This window comes from Macrotis lagotis, chromosome 8, assembly GCF_037893015.1.
Source record: "Macrotis lagotis isolate mMagLag1 chromosome 8, bilby.v1.9.chrom.fasta, whole genome shotgun sequence".
Lineage (NCBI taxonomy): Eukaryota > Metazoa > Chordata > Mammalia > Peramelemorphia > Peramelidae > Macrotis > Macrotis lagotis.
The window spans coordinates 160,786,925-160,807,420 of record NC_133665.1 but is presented as its reverse complement, the minus strand read 5'-3'; the positions used below and the strand labels follow the sequence as shown (position 1 = coordinate 160,807,420).

General features: G+C 36.8%; 1 protein-coding gene across 1 annotated transcript; it reads right to left on the bottom strand.

Moving 5' to 3' along the window:
- Positions 1-474: 474 nt before the first annotated feature.
- On the bottom strand, positions 475-20,048 carry PROK2 (prokineticin 2). The gene is made up of 3 exons (XM_074196084.1): positions 19,656-20,048; positions 15,341-15,466; positions 475-1,824 (listed from the first exon to the last, which is right to left on the bottom strand). The coding sequence occupies exons 1-3, from the start codon at positions 19,764-19,766 to the stop codon at positions 1,720-1,722; spliced, it is 342 nt and encodes a 113-aa protein (XP_074052185.1). The 5' UTR covers positions 19,767-20,048; the 3' UTR covers positions 475-1,719.
- Between the last annotated feature and the right edge of the window lie 448 nt (positions 20,049-20,496).

Sequence of the window (20,496 nt, the reverse complement as noted above, 5' to 3'; positions counted from 1 at the left end):
TTCACTCGGTTTTTGTATTTTAAATAAATTATGTAGTTTGTTCTCTTGAGACAACATGCAGTCATGTACAATAGAGGCAATTTGCTTTTTCTCCAATCTTATGAATTTATATAGACTATATCTTTAAAAATGTTGTTCATGTGCATCTATATATAATCAATTGTACTAAATACCCAGTGAAATTCTATTAATTCATCCCTAATTACAACCTTTTGTACATCTCATGATTTTCCCCTAAGTTCCATTGTCACATTTACTTGCATATTGGGCTTGTTTTTTTGAATCTTCTGAAATATATACTAGCAGAATTTCATTTGGCATAAGTTCAAACTGTATGTATACTAAAGAGGCCTATTTTTACCAGCCTATTAGTCCTCCTTTGATTTAGAATGTGACCTATTTAGAATAAACACTGAGACCACTGTGACAAAAATAAGGATATAATTATTAAAATCAAATGATATACAGTACTGTCATTATTCTGATACAGAATTTTTACACAGCAATATTGATACAGATACAAATGACAATTAAGCAATCCATTACAATAAACCTTTAAGTTTCAAATAAAATACAAGTGACATTTTGATACATATTTCAAATGGGTAACTAGTTTTATGCCAGATTAAAATAAATTCTTCCTCTCTGATGGTATGTTCTCTAATATATCTAAATATCTCATTCATAAAATGAAATTCTATTAAGAGGAAAAAAAGGCTTTAATGGACAACTCAAAAAGAAGTAAAAAAAAATTAATTGGGTTTACTATTCTGCCTGCTGTTATATCTCTCTAACTTGCTGCTCCTAATTCAGACAGATAGAGGCAATATAGCTTCATTACATATGGTTAGCTCAATTGAAGGCAATATCATTTTCTGGACTGCTGTGCCTCTAAGACTAACTATCTCAGGAAAAGCTATGAAGTTGGAATAATCAGTTGCTAGCTTTTGCCAGGCCCAGTATTGATGGACTTTCCACCAAATGTGGACACTCTACTAAGACATTTGGTTAACGCCAGCTTAGAATCTGAGTAGGGTGATGAAAGAGGAGGAAGAAGAAGTTGCGAGATCAGTCACAGTTAAGTTGGGATTTAACATGCCTTGAGGATTGAGATAAAACAAAAATGTGTATCTATTGGGGGATCTATGATGAGGGAAAAGGGAAAACCTAAAAACAGTCTAGCTGATAGTTTAATAGTAATCAAATAATCAGTGTAGCTCTGAATCTGAGCCAACTTGCCTACAGATCTGGAGAAATTCTGGGATACCTCATAGAGTTCTGGGAATCCCAGTTCAGGAGAGCTAGGAGAACTTCTTAGCCTGGCTTGTAACTCCCAGAAGCTGATGTAGTTATTATACTGCTTCCTTACCAGCAGGGACACTACTGGATTACACTAGATTACAAGTTTCCTTATCTTATCTGTGATAGAAACTCTGGCTTTAGTTTTATAAAATGAAATGAATGTGGAGAAGAAAATCTAGTACTTAATACTTTACTTTCAACATTTCTATTCAAAATTATATCTCTATTAAAAAAACATCGTTTTCAAATCAAGACTTAAAATATTACTTGGGCCTAGATGTATTCTTTTTGATGCTTGCAAAGGGAAAAATATAATAGCATTTTTCTGGCATATAACTTATTCATTACAATCACAAGGAAAACTTTAAATACATTAAGTTGCTGTTCAAATATATGATTCCATTTCAAATGTTATTATTATTTCCTGGGTAAACATCGAAATCGGTTAAATGTAGTCCGTACACAGGTCAACCCAGGCAGACAAGGGCAGGTGTGATGCATTCTCTTCCCAAAAAATGGAACCTGGAAATAAACACACAACACAATTGCAGATGAATTTAGGGGGAAAAAGGAAAAAAACTATTTCTCACTTTTTTAAGAATTTAATAAATTTAGCGACCGAAAAAGAAAAATCTATATTTCAAATGATGAAATGTGGACCAAAATAGATAATGGAGTGAAAGAAAACATTTCAATTATTTTGTCTTTCTTAATTCTGAGATTTATTGCTTAGACAATATGTTGGCTCCAATTCTTTGTGACTCCATTTCAAGTTTTCTTGGCAAAGATACTGGATTTACCATTTCCATTTGCAGCTCATTTTTATAGATGGAGAAACTGAGGCAAAAAGAGTTTAAGTGACTTGTCTAGGGTCATACAGTTACTTGTATGAGATCAAATTTCAACTTGGATCCATCTGAGTCCAGGTCTGGCATTCTATCCACTGTACCACCTAACTGCCTTATTTCTGAGAACAGAACACAAAACAGACATCGCAAAAATCTTTCCAGGATGAGGCTTCTCCCAACCCCTTTTAACTCCTAGCACCTCTTTAAATTGCCTTACATTTATTTATGTTATATATGCGCATGCTCCCCTAGCAGTAATAAGTTACTTGAGAACTGGGACTATTGGTTTTTTTTTAGTTTTGTTTGTTTTTTCTAATGTATCTCTAGTGGATATAGCAAAGTGTTGAGAAGGTGCTTCAAAATTACTTTTTGATTGATTAACTTTATCTAATAAGCACTAGAAAATGTCTTTTTTTTGTTGTCTTTGATTAGTTAAAATAAATCCACCACTTTATATAGCCCATAGAAGGGTACTATTTACTATTTTTTTTAGTTTTTTTCCAAGGCAAATGGGGTTAAGTGGCTTGCCCAAGGCCACACAGCTAGGTAATTATTAAGTGTCTGAGACCGGATTTGAACCCAGGTACTCCTGACTCCAGGGCCGGTGCTTTATCCACTATGCTACCTAGCCACCCCTTTACTATTTACTATTGATAGTAAATACAGTTTCTTCTTTCTTATATACTAGAAAACAGAGTTTATTACATTTTTACAGTAAAGATATAGAAAAACATTGTCTTTAAGGATCAAAATCACAAACTTCTAAACTTAAAAAGCAGATAATAAACTATATATGGAGTCATATTGTTAATGCACACTTTGCCTAAGGTCATGCAGCTAGTATGTGGCTGAGATTGAATTTAAACTCAGGTCTTACTGGCTGTAGGATGTATTCATCCAGTTGTGTTATGTCAGATAAAATGGTGCATGAAATTTCAAAACTGTATCATGTACATCTTACTTTTCCTTTTGCTATGAAATAAATTTAACATATAATTTGAAGAAAGTCCTTTATAGCCTTTAAAGCATAATGTAAGAAGGATGAAGTCATAGTTCCATAATAGCTGCATGGACTTTTGGGAATCACAGTGATGGTGACTTAGTACAGCCATACCACTTTCAGATCTAATTCACCTGCATGTATTACCCTCCTGATGTCATGGGCCAATTTGAAAATGAAGAAAAACATCATTGTTATTATATATCTATATATAATTTTCTTAAAATAAACATCATGGTATGCTTTGAAGGAGAACCTAAAGAACTATCACCAGAGACATCTCTGAGAGAGATAATATAAAGTGCTCAATATGGGATCAAAAGACCTAAGTTTTGGGGCGGGGAGGTGGCATAGTGGATAAAGCACCGGCCCTGGAGTCAGGAGTACCTGGGTTCAAATCCGGTCTCAGACACTTAATAATTACCTAGCTGTGTGGCCTTGGGCAAGCCACTTAACCCCATTTGCCTTGCAAAAAATCTAAAGAAAACAAAGACCTAAGTTTGAATCCCAAGTTTATTGGAGTGGGAGTGGGAATGGGATGGGGAAAGAGGAACTGTGGGCAAGATACTTAACTTTTCTCTTCCCTCATTTATGAAATGTATAATATTTTTAATACTTATCTCACAACTGTATTGTGAAGATCAAAGTATGCAAAGTGTTTTAAAACCTTGAAGTGTTGTCTAAATGGCAGCTATTATTAAAAGGACAACATACATTTACAGATATTAGCCTGATGATGGATTTGAATCCAAACCACTGTGAGGTCATCAGGTAGTAAATCCAGTGCTAGACCCAGATGCAGGCTTGGGTTGATTCCTCTGATTTGTTTTTTTCTGCAGATCTATTGCTCTTTAACTGACTCTCTTCTAGCATGAGCTAGGCTTGTTACTCTTCTCAGGTGAGGACACGTTTCAGGTTGGCTAGATACTTGAAAAGGGGAAGAGATAAGAGACTTCTGATTTTCCTGGTATAGAAAACTCCCAAGTAAGCTAGGAATTCTTTGAGTAGAAGAAAATGGGAAATCTCCCTTTCTCTAATGATACAGGTCTTCAGGGTCTTCAGTATAACTTAAGAATCTAAGTGCCTAATGCTTTAGGTCCTGATCACTATGATAGGATGGGTCAATGGAAGAATCCAGGAATTCCTTAGTGACTTCAGTTCTTTTTAACTTCTGCCTCTTAAAATTTAATTCTGTCTTTCAAATATTTTAAGGCTAAATCTAATTGAAATATTACTAATAACTAGAAAAAAGGGTGCTTCAGAGTTTACAAAGTCATTTTCATATCTTATTAACAATAGACTTTCAAAGTCATGGCTTTAGAGTGATAATATGGTTCTACAGTAACATGACTTGGTCTTTTTCCAAATTCAGATGTTTGTTATCTGTTGGTTAAGAAGCATTGTTCTGACTAAATCCATCACACTATCCCTCTTTCTTCTGTGACTAGTTCCTTCTATTCTGATGGTCAATTCTTCTCCCACTTTGCCCCCCATGTTTGATGTCCCCCCCCCCAGTTTTTTCTAATTTCAACCAAGAACTTTGTTTACTATTTATTTTATGGTCTCTTGACAGTGTGAAGTTTTTGAATGTTTGCAGATTTAGATATTTAAGAATTTTCTAAAATTCTTAATTTAAAAGGTTAAACAATCAGAGAACATATGGATGGGTTGCAACATTTACCTCTGAGAGAAATCCACTGATCAGTGGAATCACAAATCCCCAGTGGTCAAAAGGTCATTTGGGTTTCAATTTCTCCTTTTATTTAATGAAAACTATTCTTTTTCTAGTTTTTTTTAAATATACTGGAAGAAGCATTTCTTATCTTATTAAATGGCAGAACCTGTTTTGACTTTTAAACAAAGTACCCTTATTAATTTCTATTTGCCACTGAGAATGAGCAAGTCGATTTCCATGAAGAATTTGATAAAGGTCTATCATACTAACCAAATATAGAATTTAATATGCAGCAAGAGGGCAAGAGAGGGCAGAGGGAAAATGGCAATTCAATATATTGGAGAACACAGTACAAGAAAAGAAATGATCCACCAGGTCAAGAATTTGTTGAAGCTTATACTTGGGAGATGGCTGAAGCCAGTGCCAGGTGGATCTGATTGTTAAATTTTCAGTTTGAGCATTTATACCTCAGAAATGGGCAAATCAGAAATTAATTTATTGTTTTATTGATTGGGCTTAAGAAGATGGTGGAGAGAATAGAATGTTAATGTTGCAGATTAAATTGAAAATTTTTTTTTACCTTGGAGAGTTACCTTTTTGTTTTTTTTTAAACCAATATACCCCTACTCCTTACCTATAAAGTATAAACTGATTATTTTTCAAACAAAAAAGTCCTAAAAAGGGGTGGCTAGGTGGCACAGTGGATAGAGCACTGGCCTTGGAGTAGCTGAGTTCAAATCCAACCTCAGACACTTAATAATTACCTAGTTGTGTGGTCTTGGGCAAGCCACTTAACGCATTTGTCTTGCAAAAAAAAAGTCCTAAGTTCATAAACTGAAGACTAGATGAACAAATAATGTTATATGAATGTAATGGAATACTACTGTGCCATGAGAAAAAAACCAAAAGGTATAGTTTCAGGGAAGATTTGTATGATCTATGCATTGTGAGATAAACAGAAACAGGGAACCAATTTATAAAACAACTTTTTAAAGAAAAACAACTCTGAAAGAATTGAGAACTCTGAATGATGTAATAACCAACTATGATTACAGAGGACTGATGAAGCCTGCTATCCACGTCCTGAAAAAAATGTAATGGACTCAAGGTGCAGAATGAGACAATTTTTTGGACAACAGTCAATGCAGGAATTTGCTTTGCTTGACTATTCATATTTGTTTGCTTGTTTGTCTTTTTAAAAGAGCCCCCTCCCATCTCCATGTTAAGAGGAAATGGAGAGATTTTTGTTATCTGAAAAAAATTAAAATGATTAAAAGTTAGGTATTGGATAATACAAGCATCAAATGGTATTTTTAAAGAAAACTAACTAAATCTTAATAGGCAGGAAATAACTACTTCCAGATTGTAGGCAGCTGTCATGTCATAGAAAATGTCCTGGATGTGAAGCCAGGAGGCAATTCTGGTCCTTACTTCCGCTCTTTTAAGGGATGTAAAGCATTTTTGCAAACCTTAAAGAGCTATGTTAATATTAACTATCCCTTCTCTTTTTCTTCCCTTTCTCCTTTTCTTTATGCGTGACTTGGGGCAAGTCACTTTATCTCTTTAAAGCTCAGTTTCGTATCTTCTAAAATGTGAATTACAATTTATTATCACCTCATAGATTTGTAAAAATAAAATGAGGAGTAGCTAGGTGGTACAACAAACAGAGAACTGGACCTGAAGTCAGGAGAACCTGAGTTCAAATTTGACCTCAGGCACTTAAAAATTACCTAGCTGTGTGACCTTGGGAAAGTCACTTAACCCCACTGACCTGCAAAAAACCCCCAAAATAATTAAAAATAAAAATAAAATGAAATAATGTATGTAAACTCCAAAGAGAGACTTAACTTGTAAGTTACTCATAATTATTTTAAAATCAGTTGCATGTATGGATTTGGGTCACTGTTGGTTTAGAGAGTCAAAGAAAATACAGAGACAGTGCATGTAAATATAGCATTTAACTGACTTATTTTAAGCAAGCCAGTGACTGGGAAAAAAAAGGAAATAACAAAAGCAAAAAAAATTAACATTATAATTTTCCTTGAAAAGTTTAACCGATACAAAACAAACACTACAAAGGGAGGCCTGAGTCTAGGAACTCACACAATCTGAAATAGTTAGTTCTGTATAGTAGACAAGGGTAACACTGATTGAACATACAAATTGTTTTAAAAATTCTACAACCACATTGAAAAATTTATCTTAATAATTTTTTTGTTCATCAGCATCAATTAACAAAACAACGAAAAACAAATGAGAAAACGCAACTGATCACAGGATCATAAATTTAGAGCTCAAAGGGACTTTAGAGACCATTGAGTTAAATCTCTTTTTTCCAGAGGAAGAAACTGAGGTACAGAATAGTTAGGTAATATGCTCAGAGTTACATAGAATCTGAGGCAGAATCTGAATCTAAGTTTCCCTGACTCTAAAACCAGAGCCTTTAGAATGACGACAAATGATAAAAATAAGAACATACTCCTGGTATTTTTGTAGTAATCTAATATAATGTAATCTAATTTCTCATTAAGGATATCAGAACTATCACATTTGGACTTTCTATTGCCTGCACACCTAATATAGTATGTGAGGAAGGAAATGGCATTGGCAGCTGGATGCAACTAAATATATACGGGGGAAATCTATGCTGAAGGGAGATGCAATGCGAAAACCATTTAGGGATCCAATCTCAAGGGACCTCAAGAAGTAGGGAGATGGGATTCTATTAAATTAAAAAAAAACAGCAACAGGAAAGAGCATGGATAGGGTTTTTAGCACAAAAAAGTGACCAAGCCATAACTCCTGCTATCTCATTTCTATATAAAAACTTTACAGGGTAGTTCTATATCCACTGAGGGTATAAAATCCATCTGTACCAAGAGTTGCAAAAACAACATGCCAAAATCATTTAATTTTCACAATCACAAAATGTCCCAGTTAATCTTCTCAGTTTGTATCCCCTTGTGACAGGGGATAGTAGCATCAGAGATAGTTCTACACTTCCTGAGATCCATCTCCACTGCCCCCATTCCCAACCTCTTGTTTCCTTTTCTGTTTGTTTCAATATTTAATCTTTTAGAAATGTACATTTGTCAGGGTTATCTGGGCATCCTCATGAAGTGTTTAGAAGAAAGATTTTTTGGGCATCTACTTACTTATTCAATGCCTTGTTCATCAAATGAGATTTGTCACAAAACCCTCGCTCACATGAAGGCTTTGAGTGAGATACATGAAGAAAACATCTAAAAGATGAAATTGAGGTTAAATGACTTGCCCAGGGTCATACTGCTGGACTTCTCATTACTAACCTTTCCATTTCTGAAGGTTGAAATGAAAACTACCATACCAAGAGTATCAAATGCTTGGTGAGGGGATCGTGAACTCTCTTTCCCTGCATATATCCTTTCAGGCAGCTTCCAAAACTCCAATCACACAACCAATGCTAGTTTTCTCCAGGGATTCCTCAACTACCAAGAGACCAAAAATTAGGAAACAGGTGTATTTTTTAATTTTGAAAATTGCATATTCTGTTGATAAATGACCTTCCCTCCACCACAAACACTGAGCCCACGAGTTTGGGAAAATTTGCAAGGCTTTCCAAATATCTCACTCCAAAAAATCAGACTGGTTTTGAGACTTAATTAAAAAACTACAGAAGATAAAGTTGCCTTCTTTTAGTGGGTCCTGAAGTTAATTCCAATATAGAACCCAGATCCTCTATGACCAAATGTAACTCCCAAGGACAGATACTAATTTGGTATTAAAGAAACATGATATAATAGAAAATCAGAGGTCCTGGGCTCTGTTGCTTTTGCTTGGTCACTGACTATGAAATCTTGGGCAAATCAATATTGTTTCTTTCTTTCTATCAATGAAAAATTTTGACTAAGTGATCAAGATTCTTTCTTGCTCATAACTTTATTTAGAGGAGAGAGGAAGAAGGGAATAATATCTCTATATAATAAAAGACTATATAACATTATATAATAACATGTAATAATATCTATATAGCACCTGCTGTGTCCCAGGCTTTGCTCTAAGTGCTGTATCACAGGATCTCATTTGATGTTCACAACAACCCTGCAGAGGAGGAGTTGTTATTATTCCCATTTTACAGTTCCGGAAACTGAAGAAAGATAAGTTTGAGTGACTTGCCCAGGATCATACAGCTAGTAAGTATCTCAATTTAAATTCAGACCTTCCTGACTTTAAAATACTTAGCATTCTACCCACTGTGCCCCCTTTTCTATATAATACTAATAAAATTGAAATGAAGAAGAGTTTTCTGTCAAACAACTGACTGGAAGGCACAGTGAGTATAAGATAATATTGTGTCTATAGTTTATTAATTTTTTGTATTTTTGTTTTTTTACAAATGTGTATGTCTTGGAAGGACAAAATATTGTCTTGCAGATTCTCTTTAGACAAGTTCTCTCTCCCATATATATTAAAACGGTACAAGACTCCTTCGAAGATTCAATTATGTAGGTAACTTTTTCAATGATCTGCGAACTACTGACATCAAGTGAAACGTTCAACAGCAAGATATATTTACTGAAAGGTTTCACCATATCACAAATTGTCTGAGATAAAGAGCTAATGAAACGATTAACTATTGGTGAAGTTCTCTAGAAGCAACCGTTTTCTGATGATATCGTATAGTAGATTGAGATTGGTCATAAAACTCAGAAGTTTTGGGTTTAAGTCTCAATTATGAGCCACACTGCCTATGTGACACAAGGGAAATGACTTAACCTCTTCTTGTAAGACGACATATCTTCTCTAAGATGTAACTGCAGAGTAGCTGTCCACTTATACAGTATTTATAAAGGAAGATCACTCACCTGGAAGTTCCCTATACTGATGAAATCATAGATCCAATCCCTACCCCTTCCCTACTATACTAATTAAAATGAGTTTTTGAATGATAAAAGGCCTTAACAAGGCAATTCACAATAATTCATTTAGGTCACTCCAAAAAAAAAACCCAACAGGGTTAAAAAATGCATATCTCCAGAATATGATAATTAATTATTAATTCATCAGGTCTCTGTCATGACACATAACTCTGCTATACAAAGGCCTCCAATTATTCTTTACTCCTTACCAAAGAAAATCCAAACTCTTTAGTTTGGCAATCAGGCCCCTTTACAACATCTTTCAATCTCTGCTCCCAGCTTTATAATCCATTATTCTATACCAGATACACTAAACTCCTATTGCTTACTCCATGGACCACAGCTTGCTTGAAGCCAAACAGAAACAAAGTCCTCTTTTAATTACTTATCTTAGGTACTTGTGACATTTACTTTGATAGTATAGCATGTGACTGACAGGGAGGGCCTACAGAGACATAGACCAATGAAATCATAGCTCCTTGGAGTATTCTGGTTATTTGTATACACAGCCTCTTCCATTAATTGATGAAAAAACTCCTGAAAGGAGAGATTATATCTTACTTATCCTTGGAGTTTTATAGAATTTAGCACAGTACCATGCTCATCATAAGCCACTAAATAAGTATCTGTTAAATGACTGTGAAAATAACTGAAGCTAATTCAAAAGTCTACAAATTACAAATTCAAAAATTTACAAAGAAAAATCATTCATTTAGAAAACCAAACATAATATCAAAAACACCATGCATACAAAAAACTGTGGAACTGAAACTCAATCACTTAATATGGTTAATTTGAATAGGATTAAAGTAGCTAATCTTTTATATAACAATTTGGATCTATAGGTATTAACATGTGAACCCTGATTCTAGGGGAAGGTCTTTTGCAAAGTGGGATTTGAGTGGGATCTGGAAGGAAACCAAGAATTGGAAGTGAAGAAAAAAAGCATTCCAGGCATGTGGGACATTCATTAGAAAGAAAAGTCCAGAGATGAAATGTCCCAAGAGAGGAATAGGCCAGTCGGCAATGAGGTCAGTGTCATGGGATCATAAAGTGATTTGCAGAGGAACAAAAGGTAAAAAAGATTGGAGCTACAAGAAGGAAAAACGTTGTGAAGGTTTTTAAAGCAAAACAGAGTTGTAGTTGTACAACTGATTGGAAGATGGACTAGAATGGAAAAAGGCAAGTCAGAGAGACAATATGAAGATTATGGCAGTAGACAGGGTGTGAGATAACAAGACCCTGAATCAGTGTAAAACTTGTGTGACTGGAGAAAAGGGACCCCAAGTAAGAGATGTTGTGATGATAGGTAAGCTAAAATATCATAACAAATTATCTATGTGGGGTGAGGGTGAGTAAAGGAAAGAGGATGACCCTGCTGCTGTGGGTCTGGGCAACAGATAAGCTAATTAGTGACATTAACTTTAACAGAGAAATCAGGAAAAGAGGAGGATTTTTGGGGAAAGAGAATGAAGTCTGCCTTGTAAATATCGAGTTTGAGATGCCTCAAGAACAGCCACTTCACAGTTTAGGAGAGAAGATCTCGGAATCTGTGGAGACATAACTAAACCTATGGGACCTCATGATTCACCTAGTCACAGAATTCAGAAAGGAGAGAGGAGGGCTCAGATCAGAGTCTTGTGGGATGCCTAGGATTATTGGGTATGACCAAGATGAAGAGCCATCAGTGGAGTGGTCAGGGAGAGACCAGTAGAAAGCAGTGTCATAAAACTTAAGAGAAGAGAGAGTTTACAGAAAGGGATAATTTACAATGTTGGAGGTTCCAGCTGACTGCAATTTGAGTAAAACTGATTATCTTTTTTTCCAAGTCAGAAAAATTAAGACTTTAACATGATAGTTTTGTAGAGTCAAAGAAAGACAATTAGGTGGGGGTATTTTTGTATAGAATTCATTGCAAGAATGTTACAATCTTATCTGGAAAAGAATATTATCAAATTTAATGTGCTCTTCTTTCTAGCTTAGTGGACATTTTCTGCTTTTAATAACAACTGTCAAAATATGAGATTATAATAAAAACTCTAATTGTAAAGCTTTAGCTTTGCAATATAAATGTCACATATGAAAATGCTAGTTATTAACTTGTCTCTCAGAGGAAAATAATTTAAACAAATTTTATTGAATATCAATCCTTTTAAATCTGACCCTTAATTTCATCTTTTTAGAAATGCAATGACTAAGAAAACCAGAAAGTTTGAAATTTAAATAACTTTCATTTAGTTCCACTTTTCTGTGTCCTGACAACCCATCCATCAATTTTTTAAGTGTAATTTATCTTTCATATCAAATCAAAATTTTCTCCATATATTTTTCCATTGAATAATTGTGGACATTTCACCTTAAGAGCTGCAGCTAGGTGGTAGAGAATAGAATGCCAGGGCTTCAGTCAGGAAACTGTGAATTCAACTTTTGCTTCAGGTACTGGGTAAATAACTTAACCCTGTTTGCCTGTTGCCTGATTTTCAAAAAAGAGCTGGAGAAAGAAACAGCAAACTCCAGTATCTCTGCCAAGAAACATTAAACTCCAGTATCTTTGCCAAGAAAACCCCAAATTGAGTCACAAAGAGTCAGATATGAATGAAATGACTAAATAACAATTCAACAACAAAATGTTGAGAGAAGCGATTTGGTGTGGTAGATAGAGTTGACTTCAGAGTCAGACAGCCCTAGGTTTAGATTTAGATTTAGATATCTGATATATACTGGTTGGGTAACCTTAGAAGACAAGTCATTTAAACTCTGTAGTCTAGATAATTCTCTGGGATTACAGTTTACAGAATCCTTGTAGACTGGCATTTATAAAGATGTCTTCTTTACAGTAATGAATTCACTTGTCCATTCCTTCTCCTAATCAACTCCCCCTCCCTACCCCCAAAATAAAATGTTAATGTTATGTTTCAGTATTGCCCCACAATATTTGGAGTGTTAACCATTTAAGAGGAAAATCTGGGCTAAAATCTTGTCCCTCTGTCAGTTTAAAAATAGCCTCCGAACTTCATTTACTTTAAAGTGTTATTGTTAGGTCAAATGAAAGAATCGTGGATTCTGATCCAGATTGAAAGAATCATCAGAAAGAATCATGGACCTGAGTCTGAATCCTGGCTCTCAGATTTACTGCCTTTATGACCTTTCTGATCCTCATATATAAAATGTGAACTCTTTTGAGGTGTGTGAGAGAGTTCTGGTAGCGACTTGTCCTGAAGGGAGAAAAGACCCTCCTGTGAAACTGCCAGCCATACTGAGAACCATCTCTCTATGGGATTACAGAGTAAGGTACAGCCAGGTTGGGGTAAACCCTGTCTTAGCTATTATGGGGACAAAGGAAAGGAAGTAAGCAGGCGATCTGATAGTTACACGTTTCAAGGAATTATTCTTTTATTGTTTCTACTTTTCCTATATTTTCTATTATTTATTTTCAAGGAATTCTTCTATCATTCACACTTTCTAAATGCTTTAGGATTTCCAGGACTGCCCGTGTCCCCTTTTAATATCAGCATTCTGAGTCAATGTCCCAGCTGACCTGGCCTAGTTACTTTTTTTTCATTCTACCTAATGCTCCTAGGTTTTGCTTGTGGGGCCAAGTTGAACAAGTCTAACCTTTTTCCATGTGAACATCCCTCAAAAACACAAGGACAATCATCATGTCTCCCCCCCCCCCCAAGTCTTTTATTCTTCTTGTTAAACGTTACTCAGTTCCTTTGACTTATATTTGCACGAGATGATTTTAGGCCCTTCACCATTTCTTGTTTTTCTTTTGGATGCTCTTCAGTCTATCAAAACCTATTTTAAAATGGTATTTTAAAATTTAGAGCAACTAAATACAATTCTGCAGATGGTTATCTAACTAAGTGTAAAACCTGAGACAATCAGATTCAGGGAACTCTACAGAATTTCTAAAGAATTAGTGCATCAATCACCTCACATGATAAACTCCTCACAAGCCTGTTTGTAAAAATTCAATTTTTAAATTTTTTTTTATTTTTGGAGCATAACTTCTTTCTTTTGCCTTCAAGCCAAAACTATTCATTTGATATTATTTTACTCTCTTCAGTTCATTGTTTGAATATCATGAAATCAGTCTCAGTTAATTTTCTAAAGGCCATTTGATAAGTTTGCTTATAATAATATGTAAAGCGAAACATTTTTCAAATCCTAAATAAAAATGAACAGAACAAAATGTTCTCTTCTGTACAAATGATACAAACTTACAAGGGATGACTCATTTTCAATACTGATTAAGAACCTTAACAAAATGCTAATAACGATAACAGCATCTTGACCTTCTTCTCCGTAAGTTTGGCATTGAAATCGATGACTAACACTTGAATCTCTTCTCTTTTATGAGAACTAAATATGAACATCATAAAATTCATTACTACCAGTATGCTAGTAAGAACAGTTAATAGAGAGTAGCAATGAAGTTTGTATGGTATAAGGGTGTGGAAGAATAATTTAACCATAACAAGAAACATATCTCAGTGAAGCTATGGAAAAGCTAAAGAGCCAACTCCATACTCAGCTGTTCATGTATAAATCCCAAGTTATATTATTTAATATAAGGCCAGAGAACTAAAAACAAGCCAACTGGTCAAAATTTATTACGTTAAAATTCCCTCTGAAGAACAGAAACATTAATTTTTCTCTGTAACCATGGAGTACAGGAAAGATGGTAAAATGCTTGGCTGTGTTACAGTTTTAAACCTTAAACCACATGTGAAAAAGCTTTCCTTTACTTTTTGAATGAAGAATTCAAGTTGTTTTTTAAAAAAAATTCAATCAAGTTTAAAATATGAAAATAGTATCTCTTTTTAAATGACTCCTTATCATTTTTTTCTTTCCTGCAAAGAGAGGCAGTTGAACCTTGACCTAATAGTGGCTAATCGTGGTTGGAGAAGGAAAAAAATTGATGAAGCACACTTCTGTTCCTCTTCATAGAGATGGAAGATTATAGATATGGAGGCATAATGTTAGATATAGCTATTTCACTGCCTTTCAGTTGCAAGGGGAAATAAAAGGAATGACAATACATTATCCTGTATCATTGGGAAATGATTTTGGTGTAAAATCAAAATGTATCATTGATGCATTGCATGAAATGGTAGAATAAATAAGCCATCAATCAACACCAAAACAATTTTTTTTAAAATAGTGAGAGAATAGATATCTCTGATAATCTACAAAAATAAAAGCATATTTAATTGTTCAACATGGATATGAAATTAACATTTTTACCAGTACCTAGGCAAACTTAGTTTTGTAAGAAGGCAAATACCAAAGTATACTGTGGATTGTGCACTTTAATAAAATTTTGCCTATATAACAAATTTTTCCTTAATTTTAATCCCTTCCCACCATGAAATGGCCTAAATTTAATCAAAATCTCCATGAACTCCTACTTCTAATGGGTATATCATCTACCTTAGCCTCCCTTCTGGGTCTGAATCAAAATAAAAGTAGAACTGTCAAGAAATGTCAAATCTCCATTGTTGTTCTCCAAACTCCAATTGTGAGCCATATTACTTAGGCCTTCATATCTTATGGCCATCAGTGTCCCATCCTTTATACCAATGTATGAAAACCAAGGTGGTCAAATACTAACTTTCCGAGTCAATGGATGGCAGCTGTCTCCCACATTGCCCATCGGTGTACACATTCGGAGGCTTCTGATCCAAATACTAACAGCACAGCACATGCCACCCCCACACTGAGGGTCTTTGTCACAAGCCTGAAAGTCAGAAATAAGTAAAATCAATTAGGCAAAGGTCATTATACTTTTTAAAAAATATAAAAAACATAAATGTGATAAAATGATAGGGCAGGACAGTGACTGGCAGGTGATGAGCAAATGTATCTTGTGAACACAGTGAGCTTAAGAGTCAGAAAGGGAGTCATTCAAATCCTGCCTCTTCCTAGCTTTGTGACCCTGGGCAAGTCACTAATCTCTATCAGTCTCAGTATTCCCAACTATAAAATGAAAATGATAATGTCACCCATCTCACAGGGTTCTTAGGAGGATCAAATGAGATAATGTATATGATACTTTGTAAACTCTTATATGCTATGAATGCATATATGTATATTTATATGTATAAATATATATGTATGTGTATGCATTCGGTTAAATATACTGCTTCAAAAAAGGATTAAACACTGTCCCTATTTTATTAAAATCTCAAATGTAATGGTATAAAATCAACTTTTTATTTCCAGCATTTTATAGATGAATTGCCTTTGGCCTGAAGAACTTCCATATGTATTATTCTTACACCATACAAGGTCATTTTGAACTTTAAATTGAATAACAAGATTTTGTGACTATTAACTATAGAATATCTTAGACCTGAGTTTTAAAGGATTTTAAAAGTCTATAAAAGTAGTATGAAATGCTTGTCATGTAGAAATTCACCAAAACAAATTTCAGTAGTGACCATTTTCTTCAAATTAATTTATGGCACTTGACTTGTCCTATGCAATTATCTTGGTCTTTTTAATTTCTCCATAGAAAATTACCTTTAAGGGGACCAGTATGATCATGCCAAGACTCTTCTTTTTATTAATTAGAAATAATTACTACCTCAAATTTGTAAGTTTTAAGGATAATTTTTGTTTAGGAGATTCTATTTAAATATTACTAAAATTGTTCTATTTAAATATTGCTAAAATCATTCAGCTAGAAGTTTTATAAATGGATATAAAAAACCAACGGATGCTTTCATCCCTCCCTATTGAAAGCATCAGATAACTAAACATAATTGACTCTAACATGGAATTCTAAACACTGATTTCTACAGATGCATTATTCTAAAATAAAATTAAATCCTAACAAAAAAATCAATTAAGATACAACAAAAATGACATGAAGAAATCTCAACAAATCCATTAAATGTGTAAAGTAATATATTACAAATCAATCTAAAGCATGTTAGAAAATGCATTATAAAATACAGCTAATATAAAAATGTACAATACATTTATACATGTGTAATACATGGGGCAAATTATGAGCTCTTCCTATATTACAGCTCTAAACTTTCCATAAAAACCTGCCATTTTTATAATAAAATGACTTTCATAATTTTACTCATTTTAAAGCTTCTTTATTATCCTGAATCTTAAAAGTAATGTTAAATATTGTTGATAAGCACAATTGAGATAAGAGTTAAATTCCTAATTTATTACAAATCATATGTTTACTTGAAATGGGTAAAATTGATCTTCAACTTTATTACCCAATATAGTAGCCATCTTTCAAAATAAAGGCAAACTAATTACAATGCTACAAAGATTTTGTTCTTCAGTGACAAAATTTTAACTCCCAGTGCTTATGATGTCTTTCTAAAACCAAGCAGATATAAGAAACTGGAAATTCTTTGTCCATTATTTGGTGTTTGGAATTATGAAGAAAAATATCCTAATGGTTAACCTTTCATCTGAATGTCTGATGTCATATATACATGTCTTTTTTTAGAAATGTATTTTCATATGATAATTGTCTTAAATTTGTATGAATAGATTCATGACTTCCTAATTATGTTTATCTAAAATAAACACATATAATATCTATAGTCTTTGTGCTTAAACATATACTAAATCTTTATCTCTGAACTTCATTGGTTTTGTCAGCAGAACAAAATTCAAATAAAAACAAAAATGTCACTGACAATTTGGATGTCTGACACTGTGATAACAATATAGTCACATAGAATTGATCACCTTTTCCACTTTTCATCCAGATTTTTGCTCTCTGGAAAACAAAGTTATTAATTTTCCTTTGCTTATCAGCAATGCTTAAAATGGCTTTAAAATCCAGGATAATAAAACTGCTAGAAAATATATAAAAATTATGGAAGTCATTCATGATATTCTAAAAATGACATTGTTTTGTTTTATGGGAAGAATATTTCTAAAGGTTAATAGGCTGGTTCCCACATTCTGTAATGTCTTTTGTTCTTGACCCACTGATATTCATTCAAAGGACACACTGTAAGTTGGAATAAACAGATCTCAGAAGTCTAAGTTTAAAACAGCACTAAGACTTTTGGGACACCACCTATTACTATTGCAACAGTTTCTTCTGCTCAGAGGTTATGAAAGTTTCTGTAAGACAGTTAAAATTAAGTAGCAACACCCCTCCCCTCGAGATCCAAAACAGCATAAAACTTTAAAAGCTTAACTAACTTATTGACAAAGTCATTTTCTGACTAAAGGGGAAATCAGGGGCACATTTTCTTTAGAAAGCAAGTAATTACTTTAGAGGATCTTCTTTTTGAAATATTGTATATAAATAACCATTGGAAAAGAAAAATATTCAAATTAAGTAGCAGCATCCCACCCAAGATCCAAAACAGCATAAAATATCATAAACTTCATTAAGTTATTCTCAAAGTAATTTCTGATTAAAGGGGAATCAGGGGCATATTTTTTTTAGAGAGCAAGTAATTAGAGGGTCTTCTTTTTGAATCGTATATACAGAACCATTGGAAAAGAAAAAAAATTTAAATTAAGTAGCAACACCCCTCCCCTCAAGATCCAAAACAGCACAAAACACATAAAGTTCTCTAAATTATTAATAAAGTAATTTTCTGATTAAAGGGGAATCGGGGACACATTTTTTTCTTTTTAGAAAACAAGTAATTAGTGGAGAGGGTCTTCTTTTTGAATTATTGTAAATACCATGGGAAAGAAACCACTGGAAAAGAACCATTGGAACTGAAAAAGACAATTAGTGTGTTATTAAAGCACCTCATTTTCAAGGTACATATTTCATTCCAGTTAGACTAATTTCGAAAGCACCAACTTTTCTAAGTCATGCAGTGAGTGATTTTAATTACTGGAGCATTTTAACTGGTGTCTAAAGCAATTTATTGACATTAAAACTCTGAGGACTATGGTTTAACAAATGGAAGATGGACTATACTAGAGTTCTATACATTTTATAGTTTGACATATCTATATCTATATATATATATATGTAGACGTAGTATTTAGAGGACTATACATTTTTCCTTTTCTTACTTAAATTTTTCCAGTGAGGCAAAATGCTTAACACAACACTGGAGGAAAAAAAGTTTCCCTGCTTTTTTCCCCTTCAAGAAAACGATGAGGATTTCTATCAGCCTGTCTAAGCTTAAACAATGTTTATGGGTTTGGGGTTGTTTTTTGGAAAGGGGGTCGGGAAGGGAAGGAGAGAACATCGCTCCACGGTTTCGCTGCGGGACTAATGCAAGGGAGCCTTGCGGTCTCACGTACAGTCCGCACGATCTGTTCGGCTTTGTACATGGCAATGCTCCTTTGAGCTGCTGTTTGTGAGATTCGGAATCAAGCCCATTAAAACCAGTGAAGGAAACCACTGGGGAAAAAAGGAAGAAATGAGAGTTGGGAGGCGCGGCCGCGCGGGTGCCCTTCATTTCTCAAGGCTCGCCCATGGGAACCATTTTCCAAGCTAACCTCAGAAAGCAGAGGGTCCCCGCGGAGCGATGGCCCGAGGCTGGGGGGCGGGGGGCGGCCGGCCCCTCGAACCCGTTTCTCGCTGGGGTCGGACCGGAGCTCGGCGGGGTTATTTGGGGGCGTTCGCGAGAGGCAAAAATCAAGGGGTGGGGGGAAGGAAAGCCGGAGCCGCCCAATCGAACGAGCGGTGGGGAGACCGCTGCGGGGGCCAGGCTCGAGGGCGCCCTGGGGACCCTCCGCCCCGGCCACGGCTGAAGCCCGGCCGGGTGCCCGAGCCCTCGCGCCCCCCAAACCGCCACCGCGCCGCCCCGGCCGCCCAGACGGCGAGGGGCCGGTGGCCAGGGGCCGCCGGCCGGGTCTGCCCGACGGCCGGCCGGCCGGACTTGGGGCCCGGGGGTGGGGGGCGGCCCGAGCCTCCGGGCGGGCGTCGGGGGCTCGGGCAGGTGGAGGGCGGCGGCGCCTCTTACCCCAGTGATGACGGCGGCGCGGCCCGAGGGCGGCGGCGGCAGCAGCAGCAGCAGGAGCCCGAGCAGCAGCAGCGGCCGCGGCGGGGGGCTGGCGGGGCGCGGGGTCCGCATGGCGCCCTCCGGGCGGCGGGGCGCCCCCCGCGCCGGGGAGCCGACGGGACGCCGACGGGACGGGCGGCCGGGGGGCGGCCAGGAGCCGGGCGCGGCGCGGCGGCGAGGAGCGGAGCCCAGCTGCCGGGGCGGCTCCCCGGAGCATCCTCCCCGGGCCGCCGTTATAAAGCGCCCGCGGCCGCTCGGCGAGCCCACCGTGACTCACTGCGCCCGCCCCGACGCGCGTCAAGGGCCCTGGCTCACGCGCCTCCGGGCCGCCCGGGCTGCCGCAGCCCCCTGCCTCAGCCGCGCACGTGCCGGCCGCGGGCTGGCCCCCCAACACGGCTGCACGCGGGAGCGGCGGGGGCGGGGGCGCAGCCCCCCCAGCACACACGGCTACACACAGGAGGTCATCACAGACGTGGGGGCGCAGCCCCCCAACACACACACAGCTACACACAGGAGGTCATCACAGACGTGGGGGCGCAGCCCCCCAACACACACACACAGCGACACACAGGAGGTCATCACAGACGTGGGGGCGCAGCCCCCCAACACACACACAGCGACACACAGGAGGTCATCACAGACGTGGGGGCGCAGCCGCCACCCCCCACAACTACACATGGGAGCTGCGGGGGGCGGGGGCGCAGCCCCCCAACACACACAGCGACACACAGGAGGTCATCACAGACGTGGGGGCGCAGCCCCCCAACACACACACAGCGACACACAGGAGGTCATCACAGAC